Here is a 17,134-nt window from a genome sequence, read left to right as displayed (position 1 = left end):
AAACAAAAGCACATTTTCTGTGCCTAACTGGTCACCGGGAAAAATGTAATGCACCAATAAGGGATTCATACAGCATCCTGCTTAAAATAGTTGTATATAATTTGTGAAAAGCTGAATTTAATTCTTGTATAACATTAAGGTCTGTTATTCAGGACATCAAACAAGTACAAGACATAAGAAGAAAAACATTAAACTTGTACAGAACTGAGAAAACAAGTATATTTAGAGATGCATTTTGTGTTTAAAAAAAAAAGTAAGTATGCATATTTCATTCCATCATATTTGGAAACAAACAAGCTAACAGAAACTTATGCCATTGCAAGTGTTTGGGAAAGAGAAATTGATGAAAGATAAACATTCAGATAATGTAATTAATATTTATAAGTCAGATGACCGATGCATACTTAAATCTTGGTCTCAAAGACAATGGTTTATGCATATTGTAGGGACCAGGGGGATTGTGCCACACTTGACAAAGCAATCAAATTTCATAACAAGTAAAAAGTTCTGCATTTCAGTTCTTTGCATGTAGCACCAATTCCTTTGTAGACAGACGTCCTAAAGAGGTACTGTAAAAAGGCAAACCTATTGCAAATGGGGCCAATTCCAGTTCAACTTGAAAATGTTAAATACAGAAGGAGTACCTTAGACTTGAGAATTAATGGAACTTTTAACAGACATTTCTTGATACAGATCTTTAAAGTCATCAGCCTCCTCACATGAACTTAAATGTACCTAAAGAAAAGTTTATTTGTTTTCAAATCATACTAGTGCACACTATTAGGAAATCTAGACTGCAAGCTCTAGGTGAAGGCAAGAAATGTTATTACCACCTCTCCTGAAGGTGAGTCTGATAACATTATCCGCTGCCCTAATGGCAGTCCCTCGGATTACCTTCTTCATGACAAGCCGATGAGTACATTCAAAGAAAACATGGAGAACATAAGATTTCCATAACAGCAGTGACAGATGATGCTTCAAAATTAAGTAGATAAAGAATATGTGGCAAATTATGCATTATGCACTCAAATAACATCTAGAAGTAAGTCAACACTTGAGGAAAAGAAAACAAGAAGGGTATAAAGCTGGATTCCTGCAAATGCACCAAAATCATATCTGGCAGCAGTTGATAACCTCAGACGTAGAACTGAGCATTAGTTTGCTGGTGTGTATCTAAATTGTTTGGGCCACTTGATATGACTGTAACTAAGAGGTTTGAGTACATATAGCCGCAGGAAATGTAACAAGGTGTACATTGTCTGCCTAATTGCATGTCAAACATCCATCAAATGTAACATAAAAGTTAAAACAAAGGGAGAGAGCAGAGCTTTGTAATACACTACAGGTGGGTTGTGTAGAAGAGGACTGAAATGAAAGCTTTGAAACCAGAAGTTTAGAAACTATTAGGGAAGAACTACACAAAACTAAAGCAATCCCTGGACTCATGATCAGTTTCAAACATCTGAACTAAATATTGTGGTGAAACATGCAAAGATTACTCATTGATTAAGTGTAATAAAATAGCTGCAGTTTCCTGCATCAGTTACAGCAGCGGTCCTTAACCTTTTGACCTGTGTGGACAATCCAATGAATCATTACTGGAACCCAGGAATCCCCAGCCTAGGAAATTTCTGTGATTTTAACCTAAACAAAAACAAAAAATACAAATACAAGCATACACCAAACACAATGCTCAAATATTGAAATATTTTGTTTGAATTCACAATCAAATATAGAAAAAATTGCAAGGTTTCAATTTTGCTTTTGTATTTGTATATACTTTATTAATTTCAATTAATTAATTGTAATATTATGTCTTTTTGTAAAACAGTCATGGGCCCCTTAAGCAGGCTTGCTAACCCCTAGTGGTCTTTGGACCACAGTTAAAGAACCTCTGTGTTACAGTAAGCAGGTAGCATAGAAATCATTGCAAACAAAGACTCAACTAAAGTCAGCCTGCGGGTGAGAATAGAGGAATCAAAGTCCTTTCTGGCAGCTTCAGCAATTTCCGCCACAACAGCGAATAAACCAACAGGTAACTGAAGACGTGCATTGGATTAAGTCTGAAGTTGGCTAAGGACCACCTCCAGTATCATCAAAGCAGAAGTGGGTGTTTGGAGACCAGTTTGGGAAAGAAAAAAAAATAATTTCACACAATCAGATGCGTTCACAAAGGCCTTTATAAGAGGAAAGAGTTTTGTTGAACTTACTGGATACCACTTGTAAAGATCAATATTTTATTTATAGCTACCATACCTGCCTTAACAATTAAAAGGGAGGGAAGATGGGATGTCAAAAGCCTTGACTGCTATGATAATGGAAAGAACCCAGGGGAGTAAGAAGTGGAAAGACACTTAAAGTAGGGCTTTTCCTAGCAGTGTGATTTCAGGCTGTGCATGCATCCCTTTTAGGAGGCTCTGTTTAGCAATACTGGTAAATTCTCTGAACTGTGGTGGGAAAAAAAGTCCGTTAAGGAGTCGAATGGGTTGTGTGAAGGAAGTGGGAGTTTGTTTCTGGTATGCGAAGCTATGAAAACAAATTAATTCCTTTGTGAAGTGCATGTGTGGAGTACTTAGTCCTAACTGCAATTTCGTTCTCCATTTACTCTCCGACAGTGGTTTGAAATATTTGTCCTGAGCCACTGGGTCATATCTCCACAGGCAAACCTGATGTTTTAGATACAGGAATGCAATGCTGAATACCACTGTTTGATCAGTTCTTGCCAACATTCAGTGATCTTCGATTCAACTCACACAGAAAATATTACGATAGTCCAATGAGATCTTAGAGCTAATTTGATTCCAAAGTCTCCTCGTGCTTCTACATAAAAAGTGAGGACATGATGTGCTCAATGATGGTATAGAGATTTAAATGAAATTGGCACTGCAAAGTAGTACTCCGTTCATACACATGTTATTGTAGCTTCCCTACATTTTAGATTAAGATGACAAAAAATTAAATCTACAGAATGGCTCTCACAACATGCAGGACTGAGCAGTGATAAAAGGAATTTGGTCCAAATGCAATCTCTAGGCAATGTGCAAAGAGACTGGTCAGTGGTTACTGCTTACAGGAAATACTCTTCTCAGACACCATCCCTATGAACACAGACTTTTTAGAAAGACTGGAGATGTTCTTCACAAAGTTAGGTTTTGCCTTCTACTGGAAAATCTTTTCAAAATTTCAAAATCCAGGTCATTAATTATCATGAGTTCTTCTTTGTGGAAACTGCTATTCTTTGGTGACCGTTACATTGGAGTGTTATATTAGCCCGTCTTTATTTCAAAAAATATTTTTGCTTGGGAGCCAAAGGAGAACTCTCAAGAACAATATGTCTAGGTTTCTGTGCTGTGCATTAGGATTACATTTGATACGCTGGAGCCAGAAAAAGCATCTCATGTGACCTAATGCAAATAACCATGAGCTAAAAGATCAGCTTTGTCCTTAGCTGTGCTAATTATGTATCTACATCAGAACATCTTCTGTAAGGATGTCTTTGACAGCTCTACGCTCCAGCAAATTAGCATTAGGCCTGCTCCATGGGAAAAAATTTACTTAAAGGTTTTATGTGTACCATTCGAGAACCCAAGGTGAGCATGGAAACATTTTTCGTGGCCCCCATAATTTGATGCGGCCTATGATACAGTAAGACCTTCAACAAGTTTGATACTTTGGTGCCGGAGATAACAAGAACAGAGATTACAGAGCTCACTAGAGGAAGGTAACACAGACTCCTGAATTTCCTTGGACCACCTAATTGCATGGTACTTCTGCAGGTGCCTCATGTGCAGACTTTTACATCATAATGACAGGTACTAGTGAGGGTGATATTAGAGGTCACTCATCCAATACTTTATGTAACTGGAAGAAAGCTCCTAAAATGTAATAGATTACAATTTTGGGGCATTTGTTGACAAATTTGCACCCAAGATGCAAATTATTTCACCAAAAAGGAAGAAATCTTAAGTTCCCTCCATACTGAAGAGTATATTCATTATTGTCCCTCTAAAACTATATCACAAATTCAGTCTCCTCACCGAGTGCGAAGGAAAAATCTGCACAATATCAGTAATAAATTCTGTACCAAGTTGCCCTCTACCCTGTGGTCAAATTAAAGTTTGAATTCTGAAAATAGTGGGAGTGTATACCTTTGTTATTTCAGAAATGTCATATGTTCTTTTCAGCATCATGGTTCTTACCTCCATCAAATGTTGGTTCAAATAGAAAGCTGCTGAAAGATGATGCCCTCTCAGCCTCCAGCAGAAAATATCTTTTTAGGAGCTTCAAAAATATCCATCACAAAAGTAAATAAACCAACAGCTTAATGAGACTTGCATTGGAATTCAGGATAAACTTTGTTTTATTGGCCACTTTTCCATGTGAGAAAAAGGGAGAAATTCCAAGAAAGGCCAAGCATAAGATGCATGTGCCATGCACTGGGGTTCAACTGGAGATACTGGAGCCAGAAAAAGCAATTCATGGTGACCAATTATAAAAGCCACGAGTTGAAAGATCCAACAAGCCCTTGAATGTTTTGAATAAGTTGTCTAAATCAGCATGCCTCTTTGAAAACTTCTTCTGGGGCTATCAGAAGCAGGCCAGAGAAAGGCTACAGTGAGTCTCAAAACGCATGGTCATATTGACCCTTACAAACCCAAGACCTCATTAATCTTAAAGATGTGGTCAAAGACTGACAGACTTTCCCCACAGATGCCAAGCATCTGCGTTCCTATCTGGAGGAATTGAAAAGTGGATGCACAAAAACTTGTATACAGCTAAATTCACACAAATGAGCAGATGGGCACTCCTGCACAACGAGAGGTAAGGTACTTGGAAGAAATATGTTACTTATCCTAGAAGCAGCAGCTTGTAGCATGTAGAGTTGTAGATTCACATGCTCTACATACTCCTGCCACCGTGTTTTGGGTCTGGATATTGAAAGTTGTTTTTCTTCAAAGACGTTTTGAGTCACAGGATGTAGTGTCGCTCCTCTGTTAGTCCACAAGGGGATGGGCATCAACTCCACCCTTGGATTGTTTTTCATACAGTGTTGAGAAAGAAGGGAAGCATCTCAGTAACAAAACACACGTGTGTCCTGTGCACTGTAGCTAATTAAGGAGAGAAACAAAATAGGCTGCCATTGTCCACTTGTGGGGAGGTGAGGGAGGATGTGAATCTACAGCACTACAAGCTACAAATACATGCTTACATGGTCAGTAACATATTCCATTTGTATTAAGTGTGCTGTTGAGACACAGGTTTTGCATCTGTTGTAAAGCAGCATCTTCCCCACAGTGGCTAGTAGGCATACGAGGCAGATGTTTGAAATAAATGTTTTGGGTGTGCTAAAATGTCCAAAAAGTAATGTTGTCTGTACATGTGTAGTGTTTACCATGTTGCTGCCTTACATATGTCAGCTAAGGGAAGTTTTCCCAAGAATGATAGCCCCATTTGTATTTGTAAAGTGTTCTCTACGAGGTAGTGCAAGCACTCTCTTCATCATTGTTCAATAGATTTGAATGCATCTTACAATCCATCTTGCAAAACCTGTTGCCTCATCTCTGTATAATTTTGCATGAGCAAGAAAAAGTTGTATTGTTAAGGAACAATTTTATTTTGTCACTATACTACATGGAGTGCCCGTTTCTCGTCTAGTGTGTGCAAAATTCTCTCTGCAACCAAAACGGGTTGTGGGAATTAAACTAGCAACTCAATTGACAGATTCATGTGGAAAGATGAAACCATTTTGGGTAAAAACTTTGTATTATTACAAAGGACCACTCTTCCTTTATGCACATAGGGCTCCTGAATAGTGAGCATCTGAAAATCCGTAACACGCCTTAAAGGTGTAATAGCTAGCAAGAGGGCTACTTTCTAAGAAGGGAACTGAAAATCCACTGAATGCTGTGGTTCAAAACGTGTTCCGATGAATCTAGTGAAAACTGCATTCAAATTCCAGACCGTTACTGGGGACTCCTTAGGAGGGGGGGACCCTTTTAAGACCTTCATTAATAACTTTGTAATTGGAATTTGAAAAAGGGATGAGTGTTCCCTGTTCTGAATGTATGCAGCTAGCAGACAGAGGTTTATAGAGGTATATACGAATCCTGCCTTTTGTAATTGTATATGCTATGAAATGATGTCCTGCATAGGAACATTGAAAGGACCAAGCAGATGTGCAAGATAGTAATGGCCAAATTGCTACCGCATGGTGGTACAGCACACCTGTGAAGTGGGGATACATGCTTCACACAGACTTGCTGTGCACTCGTCTGGAAGATTTAAGCATCTCCATTCTAAGACCTCGGGAGCCAAATTGCAAGATTTTGTTTACTGGGGTCAGGGTGTCTCAATTCCTGATGTTGAGTGAGTGGGTCCAGTTTGATGGGGAGCTTCTTGTGAGGGAAGATGGAAATCTCTAACAGTGTAGAGTATGATGGCTGCCTGACTCATGTTGCTGCCACCCCAATGGGGGCTCATTGAGACTTGCCTCATCTTCCAGACCACATATAGAAACGAGTGGGAGACCTGTAAAAGCAAATGCAAATATTCCTGATGCGCTCTTCCATACTGCATTGCTGATAAGATTATAGGTATCTGGAGGCAAAGGTTGGCCATTTTGTGCTTTTGTGAATACAACGAGGTCGATTGTTGGACTGCCCCACCACAAAAGTACTGCTGTAGGACTTGAGGATGGGGTTCCTACTCAAAGAGTTGTTGATGCATCTTCCTTAACAAGTCCACAAAGTTGTGGTTCACGCCTAGGAGGTGTTCTGCTAAGATCTGTATGTTGTGACAAGCTGCTCCGCGCCAGATCTGCTGCGCTAAGGTGGAGAACAGAAGAGAATGTCGGTTCCCCGTTTCTGTATGTAGTACATTGCTGTCATACTGTCGATGTTTAATAGAATTACCTTGCCCCGGACAATTATAAAAAAAAAAAAAAAGAATTTGAACATCAGGGAAATGGCTAGCAGTTCGAGGCAGTTGATGTGGCTGTTCTGCTGAAGAGGGGTCCAGTTATCTTGCATTTAGGTCACAAAGTTGTGGGTCACCCTACTATAAGTGATGCATCAGTGGTAATGTTAACCTGCAGAAAAGGATCTAAGAAAGGCTTGCCTAATAATATGTTGTGGGTGTGCCATCTATACAGAAAGTGTCGACCTTTATTATCACAAGTTGTTCCAGCTGACCCAACACTTGTTACTACTAACTGGCAAGACATTGATGGAGGGGTGCATGTGTAATCTGACATGCCGGACAAATACTACACCTGATGGCATCACCCTGAGCAGTTTAGTTTCAGCTGTTACCTGCACTGGACAACCATACTGAAAAAAAGGCGGCAGTTGTTAAGATGCCCCCATTCTCTGTTGGTGGAGGCAAGACTTCCCTGTAATAGAATTCAGGGTTGACCCTAATAATGGTGGAACCATTTGAGGTTGCAGATGGGATTTCTTTATATTCACTGTAAACCCTAGACGTATAAAAGGCTGAGTGCTGTCTGAGTATGTGATAGGTATTGCTTCCTACTGCTGCTCTTGATCAGCCAGCATTCTAGATAAGAGAAGATGTGAAACCCCTTTCTTCTGATGTGAGTGGCCACAGCGGCAAGACATATGATAAAGACCCTTGGACTGTTGTGACCCTGAATGGTAGTACTGAGAACTGGTAGTGTAGCCCATTTGCTAAAACCAAGAAGTACCAATAATGTGCTGGTTGGATGGTGATTTGGATATAGGCATCCTTGAGGTCGAACGCCCTCATAAAGTCTACTTGTTGAAGAAATGGGATGACATCATCCCTGTAGGAAGCTGGCCTTGTATGTGGTGGGTACCCATTGTACTTACACCTTATACCAGGCCCAGGTATCCTTTGTCAGTGAAGTGTAGACAGTGTTTAGAAGCCAGGCTCTCTAGAGGTAGCTGTGGATGAGCAGCCAAGGCTTAACTAGGAGACATGCATAGCTCATGTAATCCCACTGTAGTGACAACACCTACTCACATGAAAGAAAACACTCAGTTGTACAAAAATGAAGGTACTTTCGTTTTGGCACAAATCACCACAATATACTAGAGGTGACCCAATCTTAGGAGGTAAATAATACACTAAATATATACACTAGCAATCAGAAATAGGTAGAGAAAAGGTTAGAAAATAGTGCCAACAGTAATAACCAATTGTGACCCTAGAGCAGAGGTCTTCAAACTGGGGGGCGGGCCCCCCTAGGGGGAGTGCCAGACTGGCCAAAATTAGCATTATACAGATTACAGGCCTTTGTTTTAAGCAAAAGCGTGTTATTGCATTTTTAAAAAGGTAACAGTACCTAACTGCAATGTTTAAATAGGTCTAGACATATTTAAACATTGCCATCTTTATAAAATATTTGTGAAAATTTCTGAGGGGGGCCCATAGATTTTTATTTTTCAACTGGGGGGCGCACGGCATTAAGAGGTTTGGAGACCACTGTCCTAAAGGGAGCATAAACCAAATACTAAAAAAATGGAATGCGAACAAGGTACCCCCACCTAGGTAAGTAAAATGTGTAGAGGGGAGCTGGGACTTCTAGAGAACCACAAAGATAAGTAACACAGTACCCCCCAGCAACCAGGAATGCAGGAGTCAAACACTGGATTTTCCCCAAACCACCCAAAAGGAGGAAAAGAAAGAGAAGACACCCAAAGACTGCAAGAAAACCAGCAGTGGATTCTTGAAGAAAAAAAACCTGTGGAGAGAGGGGACCAAGTCCAAGAGTCACAGTGGAGTCCAGAAGGAGTAGCAGGTACTACACCCACCGAGCTGTGGATGCAGGAGTTAGTCGACGGTACTAAAGAACAGGTCAGCACTGCAGCCCTGGAGCCAGAGAAGAGTTCCTGATGGAAGCAGATGATGTCCCACGCCGGAAGGAAGATTGCAGATGGGTTTCGGTGCAGGATTTCCACCAACAAGCCTTGGAAAAGGCAATCTTGCGTTTAGTGGGAAAGAGGTGCTGCCGGGGACCAGCAAGGCCCAGGAGGACTGAACCCAGGAGAGGGAGTCACAGGGGACCCTCAGCATTGCAGAGTCTACAGGAGCAGAGGCAGCACCCACAGGACAGGGACACAGGAGTTGCAGAAGGAGCCCATGCAGCATTACAAAAGTGGATCCCACGCCGAAGGAGAACCACGCAGGAGGCTGTGCTTTGCAGGATGGAGTGCTGGGTACTGGAGCTACACGTTGCCTGAAGATCCCTTGGAGGAGATGCAAACAAACCTTGGCAGCTGCAAGAGACATGGTGCACGGGGGTACTGTCCTGCGTGGGAAAGCAAAAGCTTACTTCCACTAAAATGGGACAGCTGGCAGAGAGGACCAAGAGGACTACACCGGACCACCAACCTTGATGCAGGATCCACACAGCTGAGCAGGAGGGGTATCCACGCAGCCGGTCATCGCTTGTCGTAGGTGCCTGCGGTTGCAGGGGAGTGACTCCTTCACTCCAAGGGAGTTTCCTCCTTCTTCTTCTTCTTGTGCATGCTGACGAGTTGCAGGATGTACAGCAAGGAAATTGTTCAAAAGCTGGCAGGAGCCCTGGAAACAATGTTGCTGAAGAGTCATTTTTTCTTTGAAGCAGCTTGTCGGGTCCTGGAGGTTCCAGTTGCAGTTCCGGAGGCCAGAAGTCGAAGTGAAGGTTGTAGAGGAGTCCTGCTGGAATCTTGCAAGCAGAATCTGAGGACCCACCCAAGAGAGAGACCCTAAATAGCCCTGAAAGGAGGATTGGCCACCTAACCAGGTAAGCACCTATCAGGAGGGGGGCTCAGACGTCACCTGTCTGGCCTGGCCACTCAGATGCTCCCAGAGTTCCCTGCTAACCTTGGAAACAAGGTGGCAGAACCAAGGGATCCTCTGGAGGAGCTCTGGACACCACCCCTGGAGTGGTGATGGACAGGGGACTGGCGACTCCCCTTTCCATTGTCCAGTTTCGTGCCAGAGCAGGGACTGGGGATCCCTGAACCGGTGTGGACTGGTTTATGCATGGAGGGCACCAAATGTGCCCTTCAAAGCAAACCAGTGGCTTTGAGGCTACCCCTCCCAAACCAGTCACACCTATTTCCAAAGGGAGAGGGTGTTACCTCCCTTTCCCAAAGGAAATCCTTTGTTCTGCCTTTCTGGGCTTGATCAGATCAAGCAGCAGGAGGGCAGAAACCAGTTTGAGGGGTGGCAGCAGCTAGACTGCCTGGAAACCCTGTGAGACTGGTGATAGCCATGCCTGGGGTCCTCTAAGGAGCCCCAAGAGTGCATGTAATCATACCTCCAATACTTGCAACTGTATTAGGGTATGATTCAGACGTGTTTGATACCAAACATGCTCAGGTTCTTAGTTACCATTATGTAGCTGGACATAGGTAGTGACCTATGCCCAGTACAGATATAAAATCCCGTCCTGGCACTCATGAAGTCCAGAAAAATGGGACTGTAGTTGTGGGGCACCTCTGATAGTGCAGGGGTATCCTCACACAAAGCTACCTGCACCCTGCCCTCTGGGCTGAGAGGGCTTACCGTAGGGGTGACTTACAGTGACCTGGTGAGGTGACCACGCAGACTGCAATGGCAGGCCTGCAGGACCTTTTGCACGGGCTCCCTATGGGTGGCAGAATAACTGTTGCAGCCCATAGGGATCCCCTGGAACCCCAATGCCCTGAGTAGCTAGGTACCGTATACTAGGGACTTATATGGGGGGACCAGTTTGACAATTGTGGGAAGAAAAGGTTAGCAGCAACCAAATTTAGAGTAGAGGGCATAATCACTGGGGTCCTGATTAGCAGGATCCCAGTGAACACAGTCAAGCACACTGACAACAGGCAGAAAACGGGGGTAACCATGCCAAGAAAAAGGGCACTTTCCTACAATCCCTGCTAGGTGGTCATATGAAAGTGCTCCAACAGGATTATTTGGTTGAGCTGCGGGGGGGTCTAAGTTGGGTACAGTGTTCTGTCCTTTTTGGGGATGAGGAAGTACATGCAGCATAAGCCCTTTTCCTGTTGATGTAGGTGTACTCGTACTATACCACCCTTTTGAAATAGGGTATGAACTTCCTTTTCAAGATGTTGCTGGCTGAATACCCTTTGCAGTGGTGATACGTTGGATTCGGCGGGGTGAAATTCAGTGCAATAATCCTGTTGCACTACTGCAAGTACCAATTGGGCGGAGATGATTTACACCCAACATGGGTGGAAATCGCTTATCCTTCCCTGACTTGTGATATTTGATCAGGTGAGGATAACCTGGTCAAATTGGTGTTTACAGGATGGAAGCTCTCTTTTGGGAACCAACTCTACCCATAACCCTAACATTGTCTCCCCTCTCGCCTGCCCTGGGGTTAGGACAGGTGTGGGGATGGTAGGAGGTGTGGTGGGGCAGGGAGGGGATTAGGTTGTGTGTTTATGGTCCTGCAAGATCTGTTGTTGGCTTTGATATGTCTGTGGTGGGGGAACCATGGCTTGGCTTTGTTATCCCTCTTAGCTATAGCCTACAAACATTGCTCCTTCAGGCGCTTATTAGTAGGGTGCCCTTCGATATTGAAATATCCTTGTCCTCCTTTTCTCCAACATTTATCCACCAGGGGAGCAAAATGATCCCTTAGGTAAGATTATGTCTTTTATGGCAGCCATCCTCCGCTGGAGGATGGAGATTCACATTTGATGGGTATTTAAATGCACAATTAGATGCATTCTAACCTGGAATTTGTTGAGACTAGACATCTGGTAGGAGTGTGTATCATTCTGATTATTTTTTTTTTTTTTATAACTAGTCTCTCCCAGGAGTTTTGGCACCCACTCCATGGCTCTGATGGTAGAGAGTTTATCTTGTTAAAACAGTCCACAAAAATACAATGGTTCACTAAGGACTCGTGTGGTATACACATTAGCATTACTTGGTTATATTAATTACCAAAAGCACTTTCAATGTAATGCAATAATAGACACCCAACACCATATGCCGTAAAAAAAAAAAAAAAAAAAAAATAGAAAAGGGTTTGCTGAGAACTCTACAGTATCTCAAGCAGTATTGTGTGTTCTGAGGTTCTCACGCAGTGAAAAAGTGACAGTGGAAACTTTGTAAATACAAAGATATACAATCAACCAAGGAGGTATTGCAATAAAAGAGGATTTGCAAGTTTGAAAACGACTCAGATATTTCAGATCAGAAGAAATTCCTTAGCTTGACTGTAAAGAGGTTAATGGCTTTTCAACCTCGTACATTGGTTTGTAATGTCATCTTCAGGACATATCAAAATACAAGCACATCACATATGCTATCTAGTGACATTTCAGGATCAGTAGTCAGTAGGAGCAATTCCAAAACTTAGGGGACCAATATGATGCCCTTCATTTAACTTTAAAAGGAATTTGAGAGAAATCAGAAGGCCTAGAGCACAACATTGTGCACGGTTACTGTCCATGGTGCAGTTAATGTAGCTTTGACTACTTTACATTCAGTCTAAGGGACTTCCCCCAGATACTGAATAGCTGACTGTGCATTTAGGTACTGAATCGTAGATTACTAAGTAGTACCACGACATGTGAGACATCAGTCCTGGCTTTTAGGGAACCTCACTTTCGGCACTGGAACTTGTCCTTTCTCTTTTCTCATTCTAAGCAGGGGCCCAAAGACCCTAAATGTATAGTAAAGTTGATGAAAAATCACATTGCGTCACATTCCAAAAGTTGGAATTGGGCACCATAAACATCAAGGTCTGAGCATGGTAGTTTAAAGAAGATTCCTACACCATGACATGCAATAGAAAAATCAATTTAGATAGGCCCTTCTAACTTTAAAGCTTCAACTGAGTCTGTGGAACATACAGTCACCTGCAGTGTCAACTACAGATATAAAGACTTGCCTGCAATCTCCCATCACACAACTCTGCAACTACTACAAATGACCAATTGCTTCACTCAATTTTGGGATCATTTATTACACTTTACTGTGAGGAGTACGACATGCACCTTTGTTCTTGTCATGCTGGGCGACAGTAATTACCTGTAGACTATCCTCTCCTGGTGCAGATCTTGCAGGCCACAGCAAATTTCAGCAGCATAGAATACAGCCCTCTTTTCCTCAAATCCAGCCTCACCCATGTGGTAGATGTGGAATTTGAGATCACCCCCATTCATGAGAGTGAGCACCAAGCAGATGGCGTCTTTAGTCTCATATGCATAAGCCAAACTCACCTGTAAAAAAAAAAAGGAACAGGAAGGAAGCGACGTAAATTGGCTGCAATACAAGATGTTTAATCTATTCCTCAAAGCAAACTGCCAAACACTGTTGCCCCAGGAGTATGTTGAGAAGGGGTTATACTGTGCATCTGTAATGGTAATACTGCCAAACTTAAAGAATCTTACAGTGCAAAAGCATTTGTAACAACAATTCATCCTCGGTGTCACAAACACACACACACACACACACACACACACAGACAGTAAAGCACAGGGGTACTGGGAAAGGTTGAATGGGTCCAATAATTGAATAGCTGGCCAAGATTAAAAGTACATAAGGAAATATCACAAAGTGGTTACCCTTGATCTGCATAGTAGAAATCTATATTGAAATAAAACACAGAAAATTCCAACTTGGGTGCAGCAGATCAGGGAAGGCTTTCATTTTAAATAACATTTGTTTAGAAAGTACAGCATTTTTAAATGCAAATGCACACTTCATAGTCTTTACAGGTTATTATTTCTGATATCCTTTTAAACTTCATTACATATGACAGTACTTCAGCAACAAGCATACAACTGCTACAAAAGGGAAAAACAAAACTAACAGGAGTAAAACAACAAAAAAGTGAAGAAAATAAAGCTGATGGACTGCATATATTGTAAAGGCAAAAACATGTACTGCTGTTTTAAGCAGCTAGCAGGTTCCACATCCCACCATGCCTTACCTCAGAGGCTCAATTATATTTGCAGGTCATGCTTGGGATCTAGTGTGACTAATTATGCTTTTGCAGATGAAAAGGAGAGATCTGGGCAGGAGATGGGTTGTTAACGTCCTTAATGAAGATTTTTAAAATGTAGAACTGAGATTACTTTAAGTAATAACTCTGCTACATCATATGATCTTCACTGGTAGTCATAAATGTATTTTTTTATATGTAACATAGAAAAAGAATGGTAAGCTCATCTAAAAAAGTATGTATGCAGTCTCTAAAGCACTCTCCCCCGCCACCAATGGTTTAGATCAGGGGGTCTCCAACCTTTTCTGTTATAAGCGCTATTTATGTTCAATGAAAACCATCCTGAACTACTAATATCACTGATGCAACAGTGACCAAGATTGTCAGCAGTGATTACATCAGTGCATGTGGCAGGGTTGCCAGCAGCAAAGACGAAAGCAGAATCAATTTAGAATGTTTCTAGATAGGTAATACATAACAGCCCTAGCTTCAATCCACCTGACACAAAGGTAATAATACGAGTAATAACTCTCTCCACATGATTTATCACTCAAATAATAACTTTAGATTCATTAAGGAAATTCAATCATTTTTCAACAAACATCAGCATATGAAATCTGAAAATACATACATTATCATCTCACATATATTTATTCAATCTAGTAAAAGCTTCTAAATTAGTAGACCGGGCTGAATACAGGAGAGCTACTTACAGGCAGTAGGAGAGCTACCAGTAGCTCACGAGCTACTTGTTGAGATGTCTGGTTTAGATGCTCTACATATTTCCAACAATGAGATATTCCTCAACCCAGTTGCATTAGCCATCTGAAGTCATGTATTGTGCTCTTGGATCTAGAGGGAATGTCTACTGTTGATAGAGTAAAATATATAGTAGTATCTATATGAATATGGACTTTTTGATTGTAGCTAAGCCTGCTCGAAGTGGCCCATATTTGATAAATCACTGAATAGATCTTCTCAAGCTCCATTTTGTCCATGCAAAAAAAAAAAAAATACCTCTACGTGGTACAAGGATCTCTCTGGTGGGGAGAAAGGATAACTGAAGACTGGGCAGTTTCTGAGCCTCACTTACTCTACTAGGCGATAAAATGCCCACCAAAAGAGCTGCCTTCCATTAACAGTGGTGCAATGACCTCACACACAGGCTGGAAATATTAATTTAGATTAAACCAGATTGCATTGTCATGGAGGAGAAAGGTACCATAAAGGACAATAGGTTTTCTTTAACCTTCCAAAAATTCAGGTTTGTGAAAACAGATGCGCCATCCTCTTGGCAAGATATAGCATCATAGTTATGATGCTAGAATCACAGTTATGATGCTAGAATCACAAATGAAACCTCTACCACTTCAAAGAACAAGCTGGCCTTGTAGAGAACTCTTGTGCTGCCTTTAAGCTATCCATACAGTCTTGAGGAAGGTTTAAGTAATCATTTTGTGAGACTTCAGGAGCCATGCCGACAAATACAAGAAGACCTGAGATGGTATAGCTGACCTTGTGTCTCAGATAAGAGATTTGATTTGCATGGAAACTCCTAGTGTGGTCTTTGGGGAAACAGGGCTCTCTGGAAATCCCCACTGTTTTGGCTACTCAGGTGCAAACATCTTGGCATAAGAGTATTTGTGCTTCACTAAAACAAATTGAATGAAGTGAACTGGCAGAAACTGTAGAGAACGTTCTTTCACCAATCTATTCAAAAGGTATTCAAAAGGTCTAAAAACAAAGTTTTGGGATGTTGCAACAGGTCTGTCTGAGAAAAACCCTGATCTTAACAAATGTCTAGAAGCACGTGTTCAAGACCCCATTTTTTTTATTTTTACTAACATTTAATTAGGAACATCTGCCTTAGATTAAGCTGGTGCCACCCGTTTCTTTAGATAGTGCATTGTGGCTGTGTTGCCTGTCTAACTTAGTACTCCGCTCATCATAAGAGGGTACTTAGACCATGAGCGCAAGGCAAACTATTCTCCATTCCAGAATACAGACATGATTCAGACGATATTTTAAAAGTAATCAACCTATTCAGATCTCAAGGCCCTGAAGGGATATTGGTAACCAAATTGAAATGAAAGCCTCGGTTGTGTCTTCGTTTTTTATGGGCAGTTTTAGATTATGTAAAGAATGACAAGAAATCCACTTCATGCAATGAAGCCTTGTTTCCTCCCATTACAAGAAGAGAAATACAACAAATCTATCAAACTAATGCTATGTTGGATGCCGCAAGAAAAATCTATCTGAGGATTTTACTGAATTATTTTCAAAGATAGAAAATAATAACATGCTGCCTGTTGAACAGGTAGGTTTCCTTTCAAAATGCTCAACAGTGGAGAACATCACGAGGTTCAAGGTTCTTTGTGAGAATCCTATTTTAGAGAAAAAGCATAAACTTCATGTGAACTTTGCAGATTTTTCCTGTGGATCAAATGGTGTTGATTAAGGCGCATGGGAGTAAATAACAAATAGGTGTATCAGATTGTGTATTAAAGCCCATTAAAACAGTGTTCCCACAACTGGCTAAAGCTTGAAAAATTAGCTTACAGATAGCATTTCTGTGCTAGATGGGTTTAAAAAACCATGTGTTCTACGGGAGGGAATAACAAAACTACAGCAAATTTACTCAAGTTTACACTGAATTACACAAGGAGCAAAACCCTGCATTTAGCTCTACTTCCTTAGCGCAAAATGAACTGTCACATCCAAAATGGACAGAGGAAGCATTCTGTGCTAAGGAAAGCATGTTAAATGCAACAGAACACTAACAGCAGTAGTTTGCAGTCTGCTACTGTGCTCTTGTAGTAGTCATTCTTCCCCAAGGTCAATATAAATCACATGACTAGGAGTGATCACTTTTAGGTAATTTTGCATAAAAAAAAAGAACACAAAATTACTCAGATTACTCCAGTGTAATTAAAATCACTATCATTATCTGGGGCACTGAAGCTCTTGCCTACATGGGTGGCAAGGTACACCGTGAAGGTGGTGTGGCTGGAAGGATATTGTCTTTGTTCTGATTGTATGAGTGAAGAATTTCCATGTGGTACATAATGACTACTGAAGCGCGGTTGGAAAACGTTACTTACCCTGTAAGCATCAGTTTGTGGAATTCAATGCTGTAGATTTATATGCTTCGCATGCTCCTGCCATCCAGTGTTGGATCTGGATGGTTGTAGGTTGTTTTTC

General features: G+C 41.4%; 1 protein-coding gene across 2 annotated transcripts in view; it reads right to left on the bottom strand.

Annotated features, from left to right (window-relative positions):
- Positions 1–17,134, bottom strand: part of GRK6 (G protein-coupled receptor kinase 6) — a 201,620-nt gene that overhangs the window by 70,398 nt on the left and 114,088 nt on the right. For both annotated transcript variants that reach the window (XM_069244490.1, XM_069244491.1), the window contains one exon: positions 13,018–13,208. In XM_069244490.1, the coding sequence (XP_069100591.1) occupies positions 13,018–13,208 (191 nt within the window). The remainder of the gene's footprint in view (positions 1–13,017; positions 13,209–17,134) is intronic.

The sequence above is a fragment of the Pleurodeles waltl genome, chromosome 7, assembly GCF_031143425.1.
Source record: "Pleurodeles waltl isolate 20211129_DDA chromosome 7, aPleWal1.hap1.20221129, whole genome shotgun sequence".
Lineage (NCBI taxonomy): Eukaryota > Metazoa > Chordata > Amphibia > Caudata > Salamandridae > Pleurodeles > Pleurodeles waltl.
The sequence above is the reverse complement of the archived record's forward strand: the minus strand, read 5'-3'. Positions and strand labels throughout refer to the sequence as shown.